At 38.5% G+C, this 27,496-nt stretch overlaps 1 protein-coding gene across 1 annotated transcript; it reads right to left on the reverse strand.

Annotated features, from left to right (window-relative positions):
- Positions 1-75: 75 nt before the first annotated feature.
- dmrt1 (doublesex and mab-3 related transcription factor 1) lies at positions 76-26,557 on the reverse strand. The gene is given in 7 exon segments (XM_037098096.1): positions 76-323; positions 16,050-16,257; positions 18,825-18,884; positions 18,886-18,906; positions 22,589-22,746; positions 24,433-24,607; positions 25,989-26,557. Coding segments are annotated over 7 exon segments (1,002 nt in total). The 5' UTR covers positions 26,208-26,557; the 3' UTR covers positions 76-162.
- Positions 26,558-27,496: the final 939 nt, after the last annotated feature.

Raw genomic sequence — 27,496 nt, forward strand, 5'->3', positions numbered from 1 at the left:
GCACTTTCTAAGCTGACAAACTGCCTCCAACAGAAGATTTGACCAACAGCAACAGAGAACTGTGAAACTGTGAACTGTGTTTTGCAGGAACATCAAGGTTTTTTTTTTTTGCTCAACTGATCTTACAATGTTTTTGTCAAATAATTTTATGTTTAGCCCCGTTTATTTGGTGGCGTCATCATCGATGATAGAGCTGACGGTGAAGTTTGGTGTCTCGCTGCTGGCCTCACACTCAGAATGGATCTCAGAGTTAACCAGGGAGCTGATGGACCTGCAGGTCATGGTGGAGTCATGAGCAGTGGTGATGATGCCGGGTGGGAAGGCTGCAGAGATGAGACAGACAGAGAGGAGGGCAGCTCATTACACATGCTTACTTTGAACTGCTCGAAACAGACAATCCAACAGTCACGGCTACTTCAACCAACAACTGGACAGACAGCTCCGCCTTCTGTGTTTTCATTCCGTAAACATACTGTGAACTGTAATAACAATATAGACATTCAGGGTTCCAAGTAATTTATCCTAATCGTTCCTCTCACACTATCATCAGGTCAAGCTTTGAACTCATCCATTTGTCCATTTTTAAGATTTTTAGGATACCTTCTAAACTGACTTTATAATCTCGGACATATCCACAGTCGATCACCATCCTGATTGTTTGTATACGAATTAGAGGATGACACAGAAAACATGAACTGTGAGCTGATCTGGTTTTGATCTGGCAGTGATGAGGGCTGAAATCATACACTCAGTCAAATTGATGCATTTATTTATCAAGGTTTTTGTTGTGGGAACACTGGAGTATGTTACATCTGGTCCCTGGTGTGAGATCAACACCTCAGCATCTCCACAAACTGGACTATGACATGTCTTTGTTTGAGGATAATTCAAAAAGTGGCAATTTTCAGACTGACTGAGAAAATTAGCTTGTTTTTTAACAGTCATGTATGTTAGCTTTAAATGTAATAAATATAATAATATAATATAGTATGACAATATATGAATATCACAATCATTCTTTCAAATTAAGTTAATTAAGTATCTCCACATTATCATGGTGAGAAATTAAGAAAACAGAATTAAAACATAAATATGGTTAAAAAAAAAAAAACACAACTCAAACATTAGATTGTTGTCTCACCATGATGAAGTATGTTTATATATTCGAAAAAATGAATAAACCTCAAAATCTTTCACTTCTCTTTCAGGTACTGAGCTACAAATCTTTTTTCTTGGATACTCCTCAAAGTCATTAATATGATAAATTCATATTGCCTCGGAACAGCAGCACACATAAAATATAAAATGTAATATAAAATGTCTGTAAGGTGAGTAAATAAAAAGGAGAACAGAAATACTATAGTGAGACAGACAAAACAGCAGAGTGGTATCATTGGCACTGCAAAATAAATGGTCTCTCTGTTAGTGCTGCACTGGCCTGATATAAATATGACTGTACAGTAAAGTGATTCTTAGCAAAGCCCAGGATTTATAGCAAATTGAATCAGTCAGCAAAAAGGGGAAGACACTGAACACAAAGCAAAAGCTTTAGATCTTTTACAGTTAACATGAGAGCAATGTGCATCCAACCATTTTACACTTGACTACAGCTACTGCACACACTAATAACATTGTGAGGCCGAGGTTGGTTAACAGCAATCTGCTGTGTTGTCCAGTCAAATGTTACTGATGTTTAAAAACAATAACTGTGATTCATTTTTCTGTGGACTGACTATTGTTGACTAACAGGCAAATCATTTCAAGCTAAAAATGAGTGGATACCCAGTTTTGGTGCTAAGCTATTTTCATTCTTTAGTGGTATCTTAATCATTTTACTTCTTTTTAAATCATGTTAATCCCAGCTGGAGATTGATAATAATTTACTTTTTTCTATACTATTTATAGAAATGATAGCATCAACTGAGGGAAAATATTCTCTTTTTAACAAAAAATGTTGCTTGTTTTCTGAAAACAAGCAGCTATTTAAGAACGTTCCCTAGATAATATCCAAGTTGATAATGAAAAATCTCACTGACATCAGGAAATATCTCATCATGGAAGAAGTAAACATGTTCAAAATTATATCAAGACATTTGATTTTAGCTACTACTACGAGCAAATCTTGGCCCTAAGCCAAAAAGTAGTAAAAAGTAATTTTCTTTAATTTCTCAGGGAATAATGCATGGATCATATGGTGGTATGCTGGTATCTGTGGATCTGTAGATCTGGTGAGCTTAAATTATAGTTAAGTAGTTTTGGTAGGTATAAATTTCAGAGTGATACAGGGCTATCATGCTTGATATTGGATGTGATTAAATCATAATGGACTTGGCGGAGGTATGCAGAGTTCCATTCTGGTTGTAAGTTGAATCTCTTTGGGTTTTGGACAAGACATTACCTTGTACTTTAAGAAATTAATGGATATTTTTTCACTGTTTTCTGACCTTTAATAAACCAAATATTAAACATTAAATCAATTATTCATAAAAACAATTTGCAGATTAATTACACTTGAAAACAATTAGTTGCAGCCCTAATTATAAAAGAATAAATAAACTGATCCTTAAATTAAAAAAAAACCTGACCAATGGAAGTGATTTTAAAGGGGCAGTTTCTCACAAAAATGTTGTTAAAAAAATCTTTAATTTTGTTTTTGAAAGAACCTTTAACAGGTTCTGATTATGATGGACTGTCACATATATATTGACCTACTGATCAGGATAACATTAACACAAACAACTGCTGATGTCTAACATTTCCCAGAATCCTCTGATTTGATTGGCCTCCCTCATGCTTCCACATCCCTCACCCTCCACCATCTCTCTCTCTCTCTCTCTCCTCCTCAGCAGTGGTAGGCGGGTAAAGAGGAGTAATTTTTCTCCTCATTAACTTTCTGATTGGTTTCGGACTCCAATTTTTGCACGTCTGCAGTTTGTCACCAATTCCAAACTGGCAGCCCAATCGTTAATACTAATGTTTGTGTAGCTAAGTGCACCCTGCTCTTTTTTATCCCTCAGCGGTCTTCTTGTACAGCAATAACAGCATGTGGGTGGGGGAGAGCAGCTGTGAATTAGCCCGTTCACTGTTAATTCTCAGCCTGTTCATCAGCAGGAAATCTATGATGTAATTAAAGGCTGAAAGCAACTGGACGTGTTAGTTTCACTGGAGATGTTAAATCACGACACACTGCTGTACACATGTTCTCCGCTGCTGTCGTCTGCTCTCCTGTTTAATACAGATTAATGTTGCTGAAACACCAGAAAGCCTTGTTCTCAATTAGCCAATGAGGACCTGTTAATGACACGAAGGTTGCCACTGAACAATTAACAAATAACTATCATTCAATTACATTTTCTGGTATTTTTTTTGATATATCGATTAATTGTTTGGTTTAAAGTAAACTGTAAAAGGAGTGCTCAGATCATTAAGTCATGTTTTTACATTTTCTTCTTTGGTTTATCCAAATGTTTAAACATTTTAATTTTTTGGCCATTTGGCTTTTTTTAATTAATAAAACAGCTGAAAACGTGACAGGAAACAGGTTGAGAGAGAGGGGGAGTGACATGCAGCAAAGGGCCCCAGGCCGGGACTCGAACCCGTGTCTACTGCAGCGAAGACAAATCCTCTGTACAAGGGACACACACTCTACCCACTGAGCTAAATGGACCAAAATTCAGACTGTAGTAGTATTGGAAACTGTATCGATAATGAAAGTCAACCCATGTGACTAAACGTAATATAAATAGAACTTTTAACAGTTCTTCAGATGGAATGGAGTCATGGTTTTGGCAACTGAATATTCCAAATCCAATATTCGGTTGCTGTTTTTTTATAGATAGCTGCTTAAACCAGTCAAAGAATAAGGGATCTACACATTTTCAGCACAGTTCTTCTAGTACTGTATGTTACAGTTGTGAATGGTTATATGTGCACTTGCTACAGACCTCCTTGTGAACCATATTAAGCGAAGTTCTTATTTAAGTTGTAAGGCTCAGGCAGAGTACAAAAAGTGGTTCGTAACAAAACACAAACTTTACCTACTGGTGAAGTTGAAAAGGAGGTTTATTCTTCTGAATGAACTTTTGCCCTTTTCCCAGTCACTCAGCACTCTATATAAGATTTCCAAACTATTAAACAGTCTTTGTGTGGAATAACAAAAGGAAGCTTTTTTAACCTCCCACTTGTCCTGTTAAGCGAAGGAGGGAGGGAGTGAATGAAGGTGCAATCATTTCTGCTGCCAAACAGACGAACAAAAGCCCAGATGTGAGAGGAGATGGTAATTCAGTCTGATCCAGCAGGGATAAGCTCTCTCTCTGTGGGTTTCATACTCTACACTCATCCACCGTACACAAGGGTCATAGGGGTAGATAACACTTAAGTAAACACACACACAGGCGTGCACACACACTCACGATTCACCATAATTCTGTAGTGATGTGAGTAAACTACTGAAGGATCTGGAAGAACTGCACTACGAAAGAACAACTGCAAATATATATTACTTTCAAATAACTTAAAGTCAGTTTAGAGGAAAAAATGCGTACTTTCAAAAAAGTAAAAAAAAATAATTATAATAATAAATCAAAATCTAACAACCATTCACAAATTCAAAAATAAACTGATATAGCAAAATGATAATGACTTGTTTTCATCATACTATTTTAGGGTTGCAAAATATACCAATTGTCCAAGAGCTCCCCATTAAAATATATAAAAATACAAATACAATATTTACAATGATGTAAAACAGAAAAGCTACAAATCAAAATATTCAAGAAACTGAAACTTGCGAATGATAGTGAATAAAATAACTGATGATGAAGACAATAATCAATCACGATCATTTTAGCTTATCCTTAAACTAACTTGTTTATTTTCTATAACACAATGTATATATACACCCGTACTTCTATGTAATGATCTTTTAGACAACAGTTTTGTTTCCAACTTTGTGGTACAGAAGCTAATGCCTGCACATGTACTCCGTGCCACAAAAGACAAGAGTTGACAATGCCCCTGTGCACAAAGTCAGGTCCATGACAGTAACACAGCCAGGCTCCAGTCTTCAAAGACGAGTGGAGACTGTTAAAGCAGCAGATTAATACATGCTATTCAGAAAGGTCACATATGTAACTTTAATTAATGAGATATCCATTATGTTGACACACTCACAATGCACCTGGCTGCAGGTTATTACTTCACTTACACCACATTGAAGGGGTTTTTAATCCAATGTGATGTTGAGTGTGAAATTTGGTAGTCTGTTCTGCAGCTTTCAACCATCAAGTTCCTCTTCAGATATAATTTCCTCAATGTCAAAATATTCAATATACAACCTGCAAGTAAACAAAAAAACAACAAACAATCAACTACATCAACTGTTTGAATATGTCAATGTTGTTCAGGGACAAGAACACTTAGTGGAGGCCATCATCAAGGGAACAAAAATTCAATCTTAAGAATGAAGAGTTGCCTGTCACATGACAAGGTTGACCTGGGATTAAATGGCTCCCATTAAAATGATACGAGCTGTGTCTAAACAAATACGTCCCTGGCCAGTTTGAGAGGGTCCCATGAGTGTCCCACTGAGGACGACCCTTGTATAGATGGACGCTCTCCTCTCTAGAGACGATATAGGCGTCTGGCTCCTCATCATCAGGCCAGCAGCAGGGCTTAATGGCCCAGAAAACTCAGTCAAAGAGCAGACAGGCTGGAAGTCAGGCAGGCTTTAAATACAGAGCAGTGAACAGTGGAGGCTTACGCCACTCAGCTGATGTTCACACTGCAGACCTTCACCCTCAGTTTCAAATCACTGCTTATATCAGACTTTTCAAACATTATCCTAATTCTGCCAAGCGTTTAAAAACTAATAAGTCAATTTATTTCATTTATTTTTTTTTCTTCTGTTGTACATTCATTGAATGAACTACGCCATCTCATGAAAAATGTAATTTTTGTATGACCTTATCTACATGGCAGAACTAAAAACACTCAACAGCATTACACTGAAGTTGCTGTCTTTCGCCTATAAATTGAGTTTATATACTTCTAAACAGATATGTCATAGAGTATATTTTTGCAGAAATTTACCACTATGTTTTTTGTACGAAGAGTGGAAGAGAGGAGGGGGTGGGAGTGGATGACGGGTATGACGCAAGGAGGTTTGACACCGGGTTTGAGTCCTTCAATTAGATCGATTTTAAGCTTGTTTAGTTTACTGTCTTTCCCTCATCTTAAAGAAATGCTTTATTGCCTCAACGTGCCCATTAAATCATCAGTCAGGCTTTAGTTGAATGTTTTGCATGTGTTTTCAGTGTAACAACAGAAATACATCAACCTGCTGGTCATGATTCATCCACTAGCAACAATGACGAGATGTAGATGTAGAGGTAGTTCACTGGATGAGTAAAATGGGTTACTTGCTAGTGATGCTAGAAGAAAAATCAGAGGGTCATGCAAGTTATAAGGATTCATCCTCTGGGTAGTATATACATACTAGAATACATAGAATTTCATAGTAATCAATTTATAGTTTTTGAGATATTTCAGTCCACAAAAGTGGTGGACCAACCACCAATGCCATCCCTACAGCCAGGCCGCTAGCATGAACCTATAATATGGACGGAATTGGTTTCAAACCTAATTTCAAGGAGACATAATTGGACATTACATGTTAGATAATTTAACATCTGATGATCTGTGTCACATCAAGGAAATCATCATCCAAAGTGGCATTTTCAGTCACTGTCTGAACTGTGAGGCAAGTGTTGTAACTGTAGTAACTATCTTCACATTTGGTTTGATTTCATTTACCGAGATTTGACTGAATCCAACTAAGTGCATTGTTCACTAGAGTTGAGGCTTCTGACATATTGCTGGTGCTGCTAATGCAAATGTCACGAGTGCCTACACTGAACTGTGACTACAGCTCTTACAGTAAGCCTGTGCTACTACTAATGTCAAGCAACATCAAACACCTTAATCAGAGAACTAAATAAAGAGTCAGATAATAGCTCTTGCATGATCATGAATAAGGAATATTCATTTGATTTTGTGCGAAGTTCATTCGTCCACATATTTCTCATTCACGTCTCTCAAATGCGAAGCTGTTGAGACATTTGTTCAAAGGGATGCAGTCTCTTATGCAACCATTACAGGGGGTCAGAAAACACTTAAATGCTCATTATTGCTTTGCTATGGAGCTGAAGGGCCAATGCAGACTGACAGAAGGCATCAGTGTTGGGGTCAAAGGCTAATTAAGCAGCGAGGAACCTTTGCTCCTGCATTGTTAACCAATCTGTCCCCGGTGAAGATGACTCCCGGAGAGGCGTGACACAGCCCTCGTCCCTATGTTAAATCTCCATTTCGGCTACTGTGCCCCATCAACTCACAAAATGGCCTGTCAGTCTATCATTGGGCTTTTTGACACGATCCGTCGAAAAGTTATGGATATGCAATAATGAGCCGAGGTGGCCGATCAATATTTGTGGGACTTTTCTATCATTACATTTTAAACAAGAGATTCATTGTGAGTCGACAGGGTAAGAAAAATGCCGAAGTAAAGGACACAGGAAGAGTGAAATATATTGCTATGGAAAGAAGGACGCCTCCCGCGGGTGCTAAAGCTGCCATATGTGTTTATCCAAGTCATTCAGCTGTTTCAGAGAGCTGCCAAGGCAACATCATTTATCAATCCACGCTGAGCCGCTGCACAGGGCGACGTGAGGAAAGTGACTACAAGAGCATGATTAGGTTGGGGGGGGGGGCTTCATAACTAACCAAGTTTGTTTTATTCAGAGATATCAGGAAAACAACATCCACTTGATATGTGCATAGAGATGTGAGTATCCATGTATGAAGATTTATATGCAGATTACATTTAGATACATGCAGTAAATTCGCTGATTTTGTAATGAACTGTGTTCGAATGTTAGAATTTTTTTTAGAATTTAGAGTGTGGACAGACATTCATCTAAATCAAAGCACTCAACCCTCCAGATACGGATATTACTCCAAGAATGCTGGAATGTAAATTTGTTCATTTTTGCCATATCCTTTGTTTTTATGCAGGATTCATTTTTGTGGGGATCAAAATGTACATTTATATCAACCTAGTAAAATAGAAAATAAAATAATAAAGTCTAATTAGATAGTGAAATACCACTATAGTGGTTAGGAATAAGAAATGGTAGGTTAATTGCTTTATAATTAATGCACATTGCATCTTAAGGGAAAAGAACTCCCTTAATCATTCACTGCTTTTCTTATTTATCAATATTAGCATCTTTTTCTAGAAAAATACCCATTGCCATCAGTAGATCGCAATATATATCAAATACATCAAAAGTTTAACCAATTAGATCGGGGTGGGCAAAAAAACCCCCCACAGTAATATATCATATCGTATGGAATGAATGATTGCATAATTTCTGCATTTTAGGGGTATTTTGTATTCTCCAGTTATGTTGATTTATTGTTAGATGACTGTCTTGTGATGGATCAGTCTTTGCATTGCTGTATCGTAATACAATTGTTATCATGGGCAACGTATTGTGAATGGTATTGTTTGATTCTCACCACTACAATCAGTCAGTCAGGGCAACCTGTATGTAGCTTAAGAGGCCAAACCCAAGGCAGAAACACCTAGACTTCAGATTTTAGACTTTTATTCATTCCACATTGGGGAAATTCACTGTTGTGACTGATTTTTGAATTGCAGGCAGCCTAGTTCAGCATATTAATCTCCCGCTCATCTCCTCTATTACCTGGGTTATAGTATCAGGACAGTTGCAAGACAATATTAAAGATGTTAAAATTACTTTTCAAAATAATGGATTCTTGAAATATATAAAAAGTTTAGACATAATCAGTCCTTTGCCATGCATATACTGCATTTACAGATAGGACCTTTGACTGAATCAACCCGTACTACCTTCAATGATTAAATACTGCGGCACAAAGAACAGTCGAAGATAAAGCAGAAGTCAACAGATTCACACTTCATTTCATTTAAAGCCCCTCAATGCCAGACAGTGTGAGAGGTTGTGTTTTTGTGTTTTGTATGTGTGTGTATGTGGAAGTGAGAGAGAGAAATAGAGAGTGAGGGGAAGAGGACATAAACTACACAGCCCTGGCCATTTAATGTCTCCACAGCCCCAGGCCTGTGTTAATGGTGGTGTTGTACAACACATTACAACGGTGTTTGTGCCCCGAGCAGACAATTACACTGGTATTTAGCCCATCCACAGCCCCAGAGGCCATTGGGGCACTTAGCAGCACAGCAGGGTGGGGAGGACACTGACAGGCCACACAGGACTTTTCCGCTGGAACCAAGTGCCAGGACAGACACTCAATGAGCCATACATTCAGTGAGGCTCTCAGTGGCCTGGCGGGCCCCAGCGGAGACTCTTTCCCTGCTGCTGGCTCTTACTTACAGATTGAATCAAGTCACCGCCTCAACAAAAATGCAACCAAGATTGGAGGTACTTTAGTCCTTTAAAACCGCAACATCATTACTTTCAAGTGTGTGGTATGAATTTTATTTGATTAAAGGTCACAGAAAGTACTTAATACTAAAAACTATGCAAGAGAGATTGCTTACTGTCTGTTTATTGCCTCTTCCATTCAATAAGCGACATATTTGAGCATGCCATGTGTGAGCAAGTTTCAGGACACAAGCAGGAATTTCATTAAAGCGATCTCAAAAAAGCAATAATTAAAACACAATAAATCTGTGTAGAGAGAAAGAAAATAATAAGTGAACAACTTGATGAACAAGTTTAAGAACAAACGAAAATTCGAAAATTTAGTTGAAAAGCCACGTTTGTTTAGAAGGGTTAGGTACTCTGTAACATATGATAACTTTAATAGCATTGAAATTATCTGTTTAAAAATTTGCAGCTAACTACACATTGAAATTCTGTGATTACATTAAATTAAACCTAGACATCTAAAAAAATTCAAAAATCATTCCTCAACCAATTTTTGCTCAACTCAAAGATTACCATCCTAATTAGCATTTAATGGGCAACTAAAAGAGCACTATGTAGTTTTTGGAGAAGAATGTCAGACTCAAAATTTAATATTAACAGTATCAATGAGGTATAATAATAAATATAATAATAATAACATAAACAGAATATAAAATGTAGTTTTTCCATGACTGAATAAACAAGCTGTTCAATAAGGTCCTCAAAACACTGTTGGAAAGGTAGCAGGGTCGCCAAATAAGAACAAAGTAAAGCAGTATGTCTTATCCTTTAAGGCCAATTTGTCTATTTTGCTTATTCAGCCTTGGAATTTTTGGAGAAAAAAAATAGTCTATCATATTTCCCTTCTGAGTAAAATGTATTCCCTTTAACTACACAGTGAACCTCGAAAGTACTTGTAGATGATATTAATTATCAAACTAGAAACCTTACACCACAATCCACACCAGCAGTCTTATTCCAGCCTCAGCTTTTCTCTGGTAGTCAGAACAACACAGAGTATATGTACTGAGGTGAGTGATGTTCTCAGCATGTCAGTGACCAAGGAAATGAACTCTTGCTGCTACATGACATGAAACAGCACTTCCTTTGAAAAGGTCACCTCTTGGGTTGGAAGTACCGATTAGTTTTGGGTTTAATAAATCCAAAAGTGAGAGGCCTGTATGACATCTCCAGAATGATTGTGGCCCAGAGTGCATGTACACATACAATCATTGTGTGTGTTTGAAAGAACTTCCTTTACTGTTTATGTGTGTAAAGTAGTGCATGGGTGTGAGCAAGTGCAAGTTTGAAGTAATCTGATCTAAAAGCAGGCAGAGCCCATTTTGCACACGAAACAAAGAAACTTACTGACGCCAATCTCTCTGTCGTTCTTTTACTCCTCCTTTTTTTCAGAGGAGGCGGAGAGCCTGAAACGACAGACTTTATACGCAGTAACTCACTTTGGTGTACAGTGCAGTATAGATTGAAGCAAGAAAAATCAATAGAATATCATCTAGAAAGATAGTAATGGATTTCTAACTTAATGGGCTCACACAGGTCTATCGATTAGCAGGATTAACATCTGCAATACCTCAACAATCTGATTTGCATTTAAATTACTGTATGCTCTGTGCTGACACCAATATAACAAAACAGACAAACCTACAGCCGGCACAGCGGCCCTCGATTTTAGGGTCTGACTTTAATATAAATCTTGTTTTCAAAAAAAGTAAGAAGTACGTGAACGGAAAGTTGCTGGGCTGTCAGCTTGCAAAGTTTTTGAATTTTGCAAAAGTCTAGACAAGGACGAAAAAGAAAGAACATAAACACCGACAGACTCGGCTTGAAGCTGTCTCCTGTAAGACTGAAACAGCCATAACTCTTATGGGGCAGCTCATCTGAGCCTCCTCGGTTAGATCTTAGTGAGGAAGTGAGGCGGGTGTTTGTGGAGAAACAGTGTGAGTGTGTGTGTGTCTTTGTGTGTGTATGTGTATATATGGAGGGGGCTGGAAGTGTGAGGTGAGATGTTGGGAGGGCAGCGAGGTGGGGTGGGAGTTTGATGGACTGCGCTGTCACCTCCCGCTCGGCGATTTACGGCGGCGGTGCTGCTGACGAGCGCGGGGCAGTAAACAGGCCGGCCGGGGGCGTATTTCACAGAGAGCTGGCTTTTATGAAGAACACCAGGACGGCTCTACCCACAGCTCCGCCCGGCCCGCCGTGACGGATGGAGAAAGACGCATGACAAGCTTCATCATTGTTTGTAAATCTTAACTGTTCCCGCTCACTAACTCCAGAAGGCAATTTTGCGGAGACAGCGGGGCCTGCGGAGAGGGAGGGCGAAGAGGGGGGGAGGAAGAGGAGGATGAGGAGGAGGCGAGGAGGGGAGGGGGGAAAGGACAGCGTGCCACTCCTGAAGGTTATTTGGATCTCTGTATTTGGCCAACTGATTAGCCCTATCCTGGGAGGGAGATAAATCTGACAGGGCACTGTATGGCAGCCAGGTAGAAGGGGAGGGCAGGTAAGCTCCGAGCTCACAGCTATTTCCTCCTCATGGACGGATACTGAGGTGCACAACATGTTCGTTCAGAGTGAAACAATTCAAGGAATAATAGGAGACACGTATTCATTTTAATGTGCTGAAGCAAATGTCAAATTAACTATGACTCATCAATTAATCTGAATCTGATTAGTCAGTTTAAAAGTCGGAAAATAGTCAGAAAAAACATGTCCACCAAAAGAGCACAGAGCACAAGGTGATATTCAGATTACTTATTTTATCCAACCAACAGATCAAAACAGTGAACAAAGATTAGTGACTTCCAGATTCTCAAAGGTGAATATCTGCAGATTCCTTTTGTCTTCTTTGATACTGAACTGATAATGGGTTCTATTTAGACTGCTGAACAAAACTAGTAGTTTAGTCATTTGATATAAAGACATCAGCACAGGCTGTGGGAAATTTTACTCAACGATTAACTTAGGGAATAATGGGCAGATTGATTGATCAAACTACTTTATTGTCCATTTATCTTTAAGCTTGAACCAGAAAATGTTTGGTGGAGACGGATTAATTTTTTTTTTTTGCTTGACTGTTCATTTAATCACTAAAGTAGTCCTTTTACTGTGGATAAGAGCAGCTAGCAATGTGATATACACTAATTCAGATGCTACAGTTTGGAAAAAGAAACAGAGAAACACTTGCAGACGCATTATCTAAGATACAATGTTCATTACGTGATGCTCAAGAACAAGAACAACGTGCTTATTACCCTGCAGATTGATTTATACTGAGCTGATAAGATATGAATTAGCTTTGGAACAACATCAAGGTCACATTTCGGGACTTGCACACACACACAATTGGCACACTATTGGGAAGGCTAGCATAAAAAACTTTTTACACACTTCTTAGACACAGAAACTCCTCTGCAGTGACAGGGATCATCTTCAGTCAATGGAAGCTTACTGTTCAGATACGACTCACACCCACACATTAAATTTGGCAGTGATTGTACCAAGTAGTCACCAAATGTTTATAGACTGGCTCTTTGACACCACAAATACTGAAACATATCTCTAACAAAGCTCCTCTCTTGGCTTTGTATATCACAGAATGCTGAAATGTTTCATGGGTATATATCCTATGGAGACCTTACTACGATCCCTCTCTCACATTGTATAGATGTAGTTCAGCATGAAGCCAAAAACAAAAACCTGAGATGGTGTTGTAGGTGAACCAAAACAGAATATAAAAAACTTTTTTTTTTCATGGTCTACAATATGCACTGTATAAAAGAGGGTGACTTCAATATAAATAATTTCAGATGCTCAAAAGACTATTCATCACTGTCTTTGCATTGCATATGATCAGTTTTGATAGTATACCATAGTATGATTCCCAAACACTGGAAAACAACAATTCCACCGTGTTAGCAAGTTGATTACAACAAGTAAACTCAATTATATATGTGGAAAACGTTATTTTCAAATTGAAACGTCAGCCGATCACCAGCTCCATGGAGACTGATGAGTTTTGTTCATCATTATATAAATTGTAATTATTGTTGTGGTTGCTCAGCTTTTGCATGTTTGAGTATTTGTAAGTGTGGTGAAAATGATGATATACAACAAGAGAATTTAATATATTTAAATCTAAAATCTACAGAAGGGAATATCACGCTTTGATGAAAAACCACTGATCTAGGCGGTTTGTTTCTCTGGTGTTGGAGCCTGCCCTGAGTTGAGACCAAATGGAGGACCACCCGCTGAGACTGTTGTTATGTTGTAATGGAGCATGGCGATTCACGGCAGAAGGCTGACGTGGGACCCTCACAGGAAACGGACAGGTGAAAGTCATAAACAAATACAGGTATGAGGGAAGATGCGGGGGTCTAGAGGTTTGCGATGCTGGTGGTGTCAGCAGTGTATTTGGTGAACACGCTCTTCCCCTATGTCCTTTATAAATGAGCTAAAACATACAATACCACAGCTGTATAACAAATCAACTTCATCTTTTAATTCTGAAAAAAGAGACCATTGTGTTCTTGGTACATGTGTTATGGGGCTGTGCTAAAAGGTAAGAGCAAAAATCAAATTGCTGTATTTTGAGTAAAAAATACAGCAGTGCTTCCATTTCTGCACAATTATTAAAAACAATTTTAAAAATGGTTTTACTAAGCCTCTAGGCATTTCACTCCCATTGAATTCCAACCAAAGTTGAAAACAAAAGGATACATGTACATGTACTAACAGGGCATACCCATGGTCAATCACAACCCAGGGCAAAACACTGTGCAGCCTTGGTTAATTACAAGAAAATAGTTCAGTACACAAATATGGTTTCACATATCTCTGCACTACTGAATGTGTGACAGCTGCATCACTAGACTGTCCAAAAGTCAAAGGAGTATGAGTGAGAGCAGCATAATACAGTAGGAGTCAGCAGTAACCTCCACTATGGCTGCACAGACAAAGAACATAGCGCCACCTACAGATGATTTGAAAGTATTAATCAATCTGCCCCCTCAGTGACTCACTGATAATTAAATGTGCAACTTGCAAGATAATCTCCTCTTGCAAGGATTCTAGCTCGTTTCACTTATTTAGGCAAATTCCATATCCAGCACTAGCAGCCCACACATGAGCATGCAAGAATCCTCCATCACTTACAATGTTATGTGCTCCGACCTTTTCTTCTCCTCTGTTCTCCTCCCCTCTCTCAGGTGCTGCTCATCAGGAAATGAGCCCTGCCCCATATCTATGGTAGGGGGAGGAGAAAGTGCTCTTCTGCATCTTCCACAGACCAAGCAAATCCTGGCAATTTTTAGACTGTCTGTCTCTGTCCTCTTTCTTTGTTTTCTATTCTTTTGCTGATAGAGGTCTTGTAATCCTGTTTTTGTGGCTTTGTTTGTTAGTTTAGGGAAGGAAGTTCTGAACCACTGCATTGCTGGCTCAGACTTTTTCCATTTTTTGTTCATTTTGGCCTTTAGACTCCCATAGTTTTGGTTAATTTTGGTATTATTTCTAAATAAACACTTTCTTTGTAAACTTGTTATCAGGTATGGTGCATGGTGTTGGTCAAAGGTAGAAACAACTGTTTGTTTCATTGTGGCAGTAAAATGTTTCTAAGATAATAAAAAAAGGCTGTCTAAGCACATGTTCAGATGATGTAGTTTAACATTTGAGTGACATTTATGAAACAGCTTCCATTTATGATTTGTATTTGCACAGTACTTTTCTTCAAAATGCAGTAAGTCACTGCACCAAAGAATTACTTATTCACCTTTCCCGAAGAGCACTAAAACAAACTTCTCCCCCACTGCGCTATGCTGGATCTTCCCTTTTATCTCCCTCTCATTGTGCACTTACATGCATTCTTTCAGGTTCCTCTAATAATTTACTTAACATATTGAGCAATACACACAATCTGATTTACCCACATTTCACAGGTACTGCGAAAGGCAGAAATCCAGGCAACTATTGCCAACAGCCACCCTCAGCTGACATTCCCATCTGAGACTGGCAGCGAAGAGTGCCAGAAATCAGAGATCAAATCTACTTCATTTTTTAACATGATGGAAAGAAACAGAGCTGCACCTTCAGGTCTTTTGACAGTGAAAATAGATTACTTCTTTAATGATAGCTGTGAATTATTGCCAAAAGAGGAGATTACTGTAAGGTGAGTACAAAGAACTTTACTGCCTTTGATTCGTTCATGTAAAGGAAACTGATGAAAAACATGAATTTAAGCAGAGTCAGAACTGCGTAGAGTTCTGCATATGAAGTAAAAGTAAGTACAGTAAAACTAAAAAAGCTTCACTTTAGACTAATTTCATCTTGTAAATTTTATGACACTCTTGACTTGAGTGCAATCCTCCCTTGAATGTACTTAACCACACTGTGTTGATAAAGTCTGGGTAAAACTTTATGGGCCCTGAGAAGTGTGTGTGTTTGTATGTGTGTGTGTGTGTGTGTGTGTGTGTGTGTGTGCGACAGAGAGAGAGAGAGAGAGAGAGAGAGAGAGAGAGAGAGAGAGAGAGAGAGAGAGAGAGAGAGAGACAGTTTTTTTGTGTCACTCACAGGCTGTCATGGTCTCAGAGCAGTTGTTGTTGTTGCTGTTGTTGTTGTTGTTGTTGTTGTTGTTGTTGTCGTCCAGGCTGAAAAGGGGTGGCACACAGGTGGCAGAGCCCAGGCCCTGAGTCAGGTAGGTTGCTGCTGGGTAGTAAGAATGCATGCGATACTGAGAGGACATGTTGTGGCTCGACAGGCGGCCATCACCGTGGGGCATCTGCTTCAAGCAAGAAAACACAGAAAACAGACAACTTTACACACAAAGAAGGGAATTGTCTTAATGTGCTGTATTTCATAGACAATATCTAAAAACATCAGATTCCTGGAGAACTCAGATCCAGTCAGATCTGAGTTTGTGTGGTGTTCCTGGCGATCACAGGGAGGCACAAATATAATCACAGCAGAGAAAAGTGGGAAGAAAAGAGTAACTTGGGAAGCAAGACAATTCCACACTCCTGGCATTGTTCCCTCAAATACAAAACCTTGTTTTTGTCTATGGCTGTTTTTTAATATGTGTTTTACACTATCTCTGCTTAAGATTAGACAGCATTCCTATGTGAACAGCTGATCATGGGCAAGGAAGAAATGCTGGAGCAAGAGTTGTGCTGCCTCATATAACTTGTTCCAAAACAAGCTACATTTCATCCTCTGGAGGAACACACTCATGGCGAAATCACCAACAAAATAAAACAAGTCATAACTGTATAATTTCATTTGTTACTATGTCTTTGATGCTATTTTATTTGGCAACAAACTCATTTATTAATATTTTCTATATAAAAAAAACATGTAAACATTGGCTATATGAGATTCGCTCTTCTATTTACAGAATATCCATGCACACCGATCCCAGTACCACCAGTAGATATATGAATGCATTCATTTGCTGTATTTATTCTATGCCTTTTTGATGAAGCTTTCATTTCTATATTTGATATTTTCAAATACAATATAAACACTGTTGTTCTATGACCCCATTCACATATGTTTGACTCACAATGATTTGACTGTTCAGTCCTTCTTATCATCCATCAGATATTCACAGGCAACACTTTAACAATCTTATCTGACAGGAGGAAATATAGAGATAAAGGAATGTGAGTGAGAATTAGTAGTGTTTGTGGGTCTGTGCCCTGTGTTAAAAATGGGCTGCAACACACAGTCCTCTCCAGTCCTCAGAAAACTTTAAAACGAGCTGTCTACTCAGCAGCAAGGCCGCCTCACCGAGGGTTTTCAATTTCACTTTTATGGAATTTGATTTCTGTCAGCCTGTAATATGTCACCCGTATTGTCCACACCATCAATTCTCCGACAGCTTTATAAACTGTTATTTAAGCTACACTCAGCTCTTGTATTAGGCTGTGAAAAATACAATAGAGATTGGACTGGAGTCTTGAAAGTGCACCAAGCTTACGGTTTGCAGGACACATACAGCACCAAACAAAACTGTCTTGGTGAAAGTTGCTTACAAAAACAAATTTTGTCAGGCCTACAGAAGAGGTTTACATGAAGTGGTCAAAGGCAGTCGTGTGATGCCATATATATATCTTACAAATCTTTCTCCATGTCCACTGGTGGGGTGAACACAACTTAACTATGGTTACATTAGCAGCTATGAATACGCTTTAGTGAAACAGAAATTTGCAATTGAAAAACATTCTTAGTCTGAGTTATATAAACAGTCAATCCATTATCAAGTCACATGATTTCACTGTACACTCATTTCTGTTTCGGGATACAAACAATGGTGGAATTCTTCCATACTCTGACAGGAGTTGAGTCACTCCAGTCTTCACAACATATTGCTGAGTTTGAGGATGTGTGTGTGTCACCTGATTTATGTTTTAGGGTTATGGGGAATGGTAAAATGGAGCATGAGATGAAAAGAGAGATTGGTGTGGCGTCAGTGGTAATGTGGTTGTTGTATCGGACGGTCATGGTGAAGAGCATGCTGAGCACCAAGATACCTTCCTTTGGAGGTTCTCCAGACCCTGAGGTTGACCCAGAACAAGCTAGAGATTACATATCTCATCTGGCTAGGGAATGCCTCAGGATCCCCCAGGAGGAACTCCAAAATGTTACTGGGGAGCTTGTTTAACTCTGGTAAAGCAGGATATACTTGGCTATTTTTTGTCTCTTCAGTGGAGTGGAAACTTAAGTGGACACTGAAATCACATGCTATTAAACATAACATAGTGTCAGTGCTTGCACTCCACTGTAATGTTGGTTTGTGTGCACAGTTTTTTCAGAAACATACTAAAAGTAATCATACAACCACCATCAAACACATTTTATGCATTGTTACACACTGTTTCAAAAGAGTTCATCAAGGTAGAAATAGTGTATCTCAGTATCTGACATTATAACAGCCATTTTTTTCTTAGTTTTTCCACTGAGATCATTTCAAAGAGCCTTTGTGCAAAGGCAACACTGTGGTGAGCAGATCCATAGATGAGCAGATGATGACTTGATCAAACAAATCTCCAGAACACGTTTTTAAATGCATTTCCATGTCACTGAGTGTGAGCAGGTAAACAAACATTAATTGACAATTTTGGCAGTGGTGAAGGGACAGAGTTTAAGTTGTTGGTTGTGGACAGAAAGTCATTATAAGCTTAATTGAAATTAACAACAACTCAGTGACACCAGCAATAATGTGTGAACACTACATTATGGAATACGTTATGAGAAAAGAGACATGTATTTACTGTAATGCTGCTAAATATCTACAGTACTGTCTAAGTGGACTGGCCAATTCGCCAACTCCTGGGAGGGCTTGCTCACCTCCCTGAGAGGGCCTGTCTTCTTATCTGGCACCATCTCCTGTCTGGAAGCTCTACACCACCCTTATATTATCATCATCCACCTGCATGACAGCCAAGCACAACAGTGAGTGCACAGGAGAGGAGAGGACGAGGTAGATGGCCTTACACTGATAAAGACCACAGTGTTTCACGGATTTGATTTAGTAACGGGAAGAACTAAAGACCTGTAGATCACTATATTGTGACAATGGCTTCTGTGAGATTAGCTTTTGAAGCTGAGAATATTTGCACATCTGGTTGGTGGAGGAAAATAAGTCACTTAACTAAATGCTCTGCACTTGTTGCAAAAAGATATTTTGCAAGAAGGTGTCATAGCAGCCAGAATAAAATGTTGGCTGTGTCATACCTTCCATACTGATATTTCTACAATACATTTCCTGTCACATACACATTACATGTTTGTGAGCTGGCCTGCATATCAGGAGGTGGAGAGGATGGTGGTGGAGTTACAGCTAGGAGACCACTAATCGAGGCAGCATTTCAATACTTGTTAGTAAGAATCCACTTGATATTTTTAAGGATCCATCGGTATAGTTTGCAGCAGTGTTGAAAAAATGTATATTTTTTATGAGACAACTCCAGTCTGGCAACAAAACCAGGTAATTTAAGGCAAAACAATATATTTTCCTAATCCGAACCAAGTGTTTTTTGCCCTAACTAGGCCATGAGCAGAACATAACATTTGAAAATTAACCTAACTTAATGTACATAGACATTTTAAGTTTCAACGGATCTGTGGTTTGCAAAACTTGCCGTACATTGCCAACATTACTTTGGCAATCTATTTTGGCTTGGCACACTGACAGAACAAACAGCTGTGCATCAGGCTATCCTGGAACCAAACATATTAAGATTTTGTAGGTGAAAATTGCCATTAAAAGGATATTTGTTAAATCATATAAAATTTACATTAAAACAATGTAAAATATCCTTTCATCCGCTGTAATGATGGAGAGCAGTTCCACCCTCAGAAACTAGCTCATGAATAGAAAGTCAATGAGAAAAGATGTCTCAGCCCAACACTGTTTGACTGACAAGATGCCTCAGTGCAGAAAGACCACAGCGATAAGTGATTCACAGCAAATATGGAGACAAAATCAAAATTGAGTAACTCAAGGATAATCATTTCAGTTGGGGAAGCTAAAATTGGAGTATAGCCCATTAAATAGCGGAGGTTTAGGACAGGTAAAGGAGACAGAGGAGACACGGGAGAAAAAGCTTTTTTTAACCAGTGGAGGTGATATAATCATTCCAGTTCAGATAATAAAAACTAAGATTAGCTGCTTCTTTTATCTTTATCTTATCTTATATCTAAGAAATATTCCATCACTGTTTGTGATTATATCGATACATTTCTCATTATCAAGTGTGCACTGCCACTGTTTTTGGCACTGAAACTCATCTTCAAATAATCAGCTCTTCATGCAAATCCAAAGAAAGTGGCCCCTGAATTTGAATAACCATAGCACGTAGCCCTCTCAACCTGACAACTTCACTGAAAATATCATAAATCACATAGGAGGATGGCTAAATTATGCTAAAGACTGCTAACTGATTAGCATTAATGTGCTCACTTTCTCCTTCAAGCACTGAGGCATAGCGGTTTGTTCCTCTGCCGACAGTCAATACCATTAACCTTTGCAATTCAGGCTCTGCCGCGTGCTGGCAGGTTAGCGGAGGCAGTGACCCCAAAACTAGATGTTGCTATTGGGGGAACGTTGAGGGGGGTGGAGAGGGGCGTGAAGGGGTGGACAAATGTTCTTCATAAAAAACAAACCACCTCATCTGAGATCACAAGAGAGTTATAGATCTAATTTGCTTCACGCACAAGCTCATCTCATTGGACACAATACAGATACATTTAAGCATAAATCAGTGTGAATATACAGATGGGTGAACGAGGGACCAAGTGTGTGTGTTTGTGTGTTGGCTGGATGTTAGGTGCTGTCTCCTCGATGTGTCCTACATTATAGCACAAGTGCCAACATTAAAGCAGACACTCTCATCCATCTCTAGGAAAACAAAGAAATAAAGGTTAAAATAAATCACAACCAGATCCAAAGAAATTTAACTTCTGATGTTCACAAGGTGACGCTTCCTATCTTTTCTTTTTTATTAGAAAATGCAAAGATGAGGGATCATAAACTTTTTTATCACATTGTATTTGTCTTTTTTTTTTTTTATACAGTTGAACATTTGAACATCATCCTATTTTGATCAGCATTTTTGCCTTAATTTTAGAGTAAATAGCAGAGAAAGACATGAGAAACCTGGGTGACATATAACAGATGACATCCTCAAATGTCTTGTTTTGTCCACAACCCAAACATATTTCATTTACTGTCGTAGAGGAGTAACAAAACCAGAAAATATTCACATTTAAGAAGTTAGAATCAGAAAGTTGGGGACTTATCTAACAGTTGACATTTAATGGATTAATAATTGTACCTCTAAAAAATACCCAGCAAGACTCAAATATAAGTGACACTGCAGTTACATATAAAGTCCAGTATAAACACTGTGGCACATAACAGTTTGATCTATTGTTTCATATGTACAGTCCAATGTATAGGTGTAAATACAACTACAGCACTGTACTGTGTGGGGTCAAGCACCTAGCTCATGGACAATTGGTCACTACTGAGGGAAATAAGGATGTCCAGATATTCAATCTAGATTTATCAAATTACACTCCACAACGAGCCTGTTTCTCTAACTTCACAACATTGGGTAAATACTCCAAAGGACTTCACAAAATTCGTTGTCTGTTGTCTGTCAAAGGGATTTTAACAAATTTGACCTCGTATGTAACATTAATTGGAGGTAGAGGGTTTTTGTAAACTAAGGCTTAGTGCTTCTTTCATCCCCTCTTGCTGTGCATCCACACAAAGGACTGACATGTGTGTCACATTATTGACCCTTACATGATGAGGTAAGAGAGACGGAGCCTTGTTCATGCTGAGGTGACTTGTAACTAAGCACCTTATTTTCCGTATCTGTGGCATGTAGTAGCTTGGATGTGAAGTTCCCCTCTCCGACATGCACATACACACAGTCAAACACACTTCACAGCACATCACCTACCGTACACCCAATCCATCTCTTAGGCTATAGGCTCTGTTTTTTTAAAACTTGCATATGACTCTCATGACTGGCTGAATCCTAAACCGTTCCACGTAAGAACCATCAGTTTTACTGCTATAATCAGTCAACAAACAATTCCGAAATCATCACTATGTGTTAGGACAGACAAAATTTAAATGATGTGTTTTATCTCATTTACCTTTATTCATCACAATGTTAGCATGTCCCAGTGCTGGCTGATCAGGAGAGTTGGATTTAAACTGGGTTGATTTCTGCCTGTGTTTTTTATAATAGGAGATTTCTTACTGACCACAGCAACTGAAGGATAAAAATGTTTTTCAAAAACTTCCTGTGCTTTTTGTTTATATCATGTTCAGGTCAATGCTCGATAATACTTTTTCTTAATTTTTTTCTTCTTTTGAATGCGGGACTGTAGGTCAGTTTCAGAAGAGATGTATTGTGTCATAATCAACTAAATTGCTTAATCTAAAACAGTATACGACCACACGGCAGTTTTACCCAAGGTCGAGCTTGAAGTAACATATAATGACAACATAAATAGGATTATGAATTGTGATGTAGCAGTGTAAACAGTGGCAGAAAAATCTTCTCTTGAGGCAAGCCAAGTTAAACACATACCTGGTATTGCTGGTAGTTGTAGAGGTTGCCGTAGTAGGTGGAGTAGCGTGAAGGCTGGTAGAAGTTGTAATAGGAGGTTTCCAGGAGCAGGTCAGACGGGCCGTCAGTATGAGCCCGGGCAACGGCAGACGGGCTGGAGGACAATGCTGAGCGACTCCCTGGAAAACACACACAAACACACACACACAGGCTAAAGTGTGATGTTTGTGGCTGGATTTAGGGGTTTTCAGATCATTACTGCATTTAAATATGGATCCAAGGATGCAATTATGTCCTAGTTTTAATTGTGATTTGGATTAGTAAGTCAATATGTAAAATTAACCATGTTTTTTTTTGTTTTTTTTTTAATCAATTATGTATCCAACAGCAGAGCTCAAGCAGAAAAATGAAAAATGACACGATGAATTCAAGTCATACAGATCTTGGCTGTTCCTATGATCAGTTATATAATAGGAAAAGACATGTTTCTTGAACTTCACAAGAAATTTTATGGTCATTCCACCACTTTCTCAAATTGCTATCAACAGCACCATCTGCAGGTGACAGGTGTCACAATACAGAAATGTGGCTTGCCCTGTCAGGACAAAAATGACCATCAAATCATCATTACTCATTATCTGTTGTTCTTTTCTTATCAACAAGGTCACATTCTTGTCAGGAAGATCCTGAGCTTTCCATATTACACAATGAAGACAGTGTGCACCACTGAAGACAAAGATAATCACATTTGTTGTCCCCTGTTCTAATTCTTGTCATCGTTGAGTCACAGAGTGCTAAACTCCTTTTGCCACATCAGTCTTTCCTTTCTGTTGCCAAGCCAGAGACCTGATGTTCATTCTCACAGAAACACAAAGCAGAATCAAAGCGAGACATGAGCAGCCTTGACCAGTCTTATTGCAACTCCTAAAATTTTGCTATCAGTCTGACAGAGAACACGGTATCTGTGTCTGCCTCCACACCATCAAAGACATCAAGCGTGCTCTTTCATGCCGCCGCCACCAAATCAACTTTGATTTTTACTTTTCATCACACCAACATGTCTCTTGCTGGTTTTCTAGTGTCTCTAAAAGTACTTCTGTTCTGTCCTTAACCAGCTGATGAACTTTTTTTCACAAAGAATGTCTGTTTGAACAAAAGGAAAGATATACTACAGAAAAACTGTATACATGCTGCTTTGAATAGCATTTTTGAAGAGTAAAATCTTAAAGAATGTAGATACAGATGAATGTAGATATTGTACAAGTCCTTCCTCTCTTTAAAAAAGGATGCACTATATACACGCACTATATATATATATATATATATATATATATATATATATATATATATATATATATATATATATATATTATATCTGATATATCTTTGACTATAAAGTGTCTGTTAATCATTTAAATGCATATTGACATTTCATGTTAATAGGCAGGTTTTTAAAAATATTTTGATATTAGTACTTTGCATTTATAAAACTGTGTGTTTTGTTAGTAAACAGTACACACACCCAGAGGGGGTTTCAGTTAATGTTACTCTTCTTCATTTTTGTCATTCCAGTTTTTTCAACAATAGCATATTTATGAAAACTTCAGCCTTAAACTGTCTACTCAACTGCAAAACAAGTCTTCACCATTTCAGCTCTGCCTCCCTGCAGCTGTGACTCCTGCATTTATTCAGATTTGGTCATCACTGACATTTTTCCCAATATTTCCTGGAGCTGTTGTTTAGCTACAATGACACACCTGTGCAGCTGTTTAACAAGCTGTTGGATATTTTATTGGTGTGACACATGAGAGGGTGGTGGGACAGTCTATCGGGCTATAATTGAATAATAGTTGGCAATATCTCACCTGTGACAGCAAGAGAGGAAGTGGAGGTACTGGTGGGTGTCAGGGATCGTCCCTCCGCAGAGAACAAGCAGTCTGCACCAGCTTCATTTTTCACCATCACCTCAGGGCAAGACAGAGCAACTGGACTACAAATCCCGAGCTCCTCCTCCTGAGCCTGCTGCCGCCTCAAGGCCACCTGGAGGGGAGGGAAGAAAACAAAACTGAAGTCAATATCAGCTTGATATTGCAAAGACATAATAATAATAATGATAATAATAATAAATAGTCCTCTGTCTAGTCTAGACCTTGTCTTTAGCCACTAACTACAATTCTTTATACTGTTTATTATCTTCTTACATACAAACAAATTAGTGAATTAAATAGAAAGGACTGATGACTATTCATAGTCATAATGTACCAATACAATGCTGCAAAAGTAATTTATTAGAGATGTAAAATAATAATACATAACACTTATGTGCAATTATATCAATACGTGACATAAATATACAAGCTCTACTTTACTTGTTCTACTAATGCACAGCTTAATAATAGGCACCATTATTGTATGCTTACAAGAGCTGAAACGATTAATCAATTAGTTCATCAACAGTACACTTCTGAGCAAATATTCTGATTACTGATTAACTGTTTGAGTCACATTTCAAGCAAAAATTCCCCAAATATTCAGACATCACCTTGTTAAATAGGAGTATTAACTGCTTTCATCCATCTCACAACATAGTAGATTAAATGTCATTGGGTGGTGGACATTTAATTGTATAATTACAATTGAGTATGTGAAATTGTGAGCACTTCCTTACTTGTACTGGACCAGATGATTAATCATAAAGAAAATTTGGATAATGCTTAATGAAAACTATTCTCATAATCCATCCCTAGTTAGATCTTTAGATAAATATTTTTACTGTATTTGTTTTTCTAAGATTTGTTTTTTTTGTTTTGTTTTGTTTTGTGAGTTGGCTGCTGACAAATGTCCATTAGATTTAAATACATTATCTATTTATCAGCGTGTTACAGTTACTTATTCCCAATAGATTACTGCAAGGTCTAGTGTATGCTATTAATGAGCCAATTCAAAATGGCTGTTCCCAAAACCCATAACTTGTTACTCCAAGCTAGGTAGTACAAAGTTACAAAGTAAAGAAACACACAATGTGGGGAAAGAAGCTGCTCTACATAGCTACTACTATAATTAAAAATTATTAACAATTTTCTGGTTTCTGGTGAGCAACAAGTGTGGCCACATGCAGTCCTTATTAAACATATTAGCAGTTTGTGACTTTATCGAAGCTAGCTGTGTGTAAACTAAGCTAGCTAGCTTTGGAGAGAAACAGATATAAAGTTGGGAGAAAAAAAACAAACAACAAAAGTTAACTTGTCCATGCAGTTAAAGCGTTTACAGATAAAATTCAAAAATACTTCACGGGTCAATTAGCTACACGTTGTTTTTCAACAATGTATTTCCCCCAACACACACACACATCCAATTTGATGTTTTGATGCAGGTCAAGCTAGGCGCGCTAACAGGTGAAGAACGGTAAACGTATCGTTACCTGGGCCGCCATGACTCTCTGCCTCTCCGCTATCAGCTTACATTTGGGACACTGGCAGTCCCTCCAGTTGCAGAAGCGCTTGTGGCCCTTCAGAGGAGACACATAGCCGTGGTTCCTACAGCGGGAGCACTTGGGCATCCTCGGGGGTTTCTGGCCTTTGGACGGGGACAGAGGTCCGGTGGACTCTGGCACCTGCTTGCTCTGCTTGTCTTTGCTCATGGCTACCAGGAAGAAACTGAAAAAAAAAAATCAATACATGTGGTGCTGACTGGTAGTCGACTCCGGTTAGATAGGTGTTAGCTACTTTGTCCCAGCGGGCTCTGATGGTTAAATCCCGCACTGGTGCCAAGCAGGAGGCTATAAGGTCACCGTCCCACCCCGCCCTGCTGCTGCTGCTGCTGCTGTGACTTCTGGGAAGAAACGAGCTGGAAGCGGGGGAGAGACCTGGGAGAGAGGGTGGCATCAGTCTGCAGCTCCCACTCTGGATCACTGTGGATCAGGTTCACGCCTAAATTATTTGTAAAAACATAATGACTAAAAAGCCCATTGTTTCACGTGAACCTCTGTCCGTGAAACTTCTGTAGCAATAACAGAGATGGTGTGTTACAAGCAAGGCCATAGCCAGGACTTTTAGAAATACTGAGGGACATGCACTGCACCTCCCACCAGTCAGTCCAGAACAATTTACAGACTATGTTATAAATCTGTGCATTTATCTGCATTTTCACAGGACCAATAATCTTTGAGGAAATGATATCAGTGCCAGCTGCTAGATGAAAGTTAGACTCAAATTCAAACAGAAGAAGAAGAAGAAGAAAGAAAGAAAGAAAGAAAAGTAAAAAAAAATATGGCCAATTTGGACCTATGTGTATTAAACTTGTTTATTTTCTAAAAAGAACACATTGACATGGGTGACACCTTATAATAACCATCGTTAATAAATTGTAAATTTAAGTAATTTCACCGTTAAGGAACAATGAAATGGTTCATGAATCAATTGTACAGGTCAGAAACATCGGTTGCAGCTCTCTAATGGTCATTCATAGAGTGTTTATAAATGAACTACACAGTATTTACTAAGTATTATGAACATCAACTGCAAATTTCCAATAAATACTGCTAATAAACATAATGACAAACTACCTGCTGGTTGCACACTACTCCCTGATCGTAAATGAGTACTATTTTAAAGAGTACAGTATGGAGCGACTCTATGAGATATTTTTTGTTATGTATTAATTAAGTTTATCATAATATTCAGACTTACACTGATCTCAATTCCTATCGTTTGGATGTTCACGGGGTGTGAGACAAGGAGTCCCAGGGAGTTTTGTGATGTACACCTAATCATAAATCCCAATAAATCTCAGGATTGTCATGAGAGTTTAAACCCAAAAACGTATGTGTTGGTTAAATCCTGACAAAATGACTTGATTCAGTTGGTTTCTTTGACTGAACAGTTACTTGATGCTGATTTATTACCCTCTTACAGCAGCTTGCACATTGTC

The sequence above is a fragment of the Acanthopagrus latus genome, chromosome 5 (genome assembly GCF_904848185.1).
Source record: "Acanthopagrus latus isolate v.2019 chromosome 5, fAcaLat1.1, whole genome shotgun sequence".
Lineage (NCBI taxonomy): Eukaryota > Metazoa > Chordata > Actinopteri > Spariformes > Sparidae > Acanthopagrus > Acanthopagrus latus.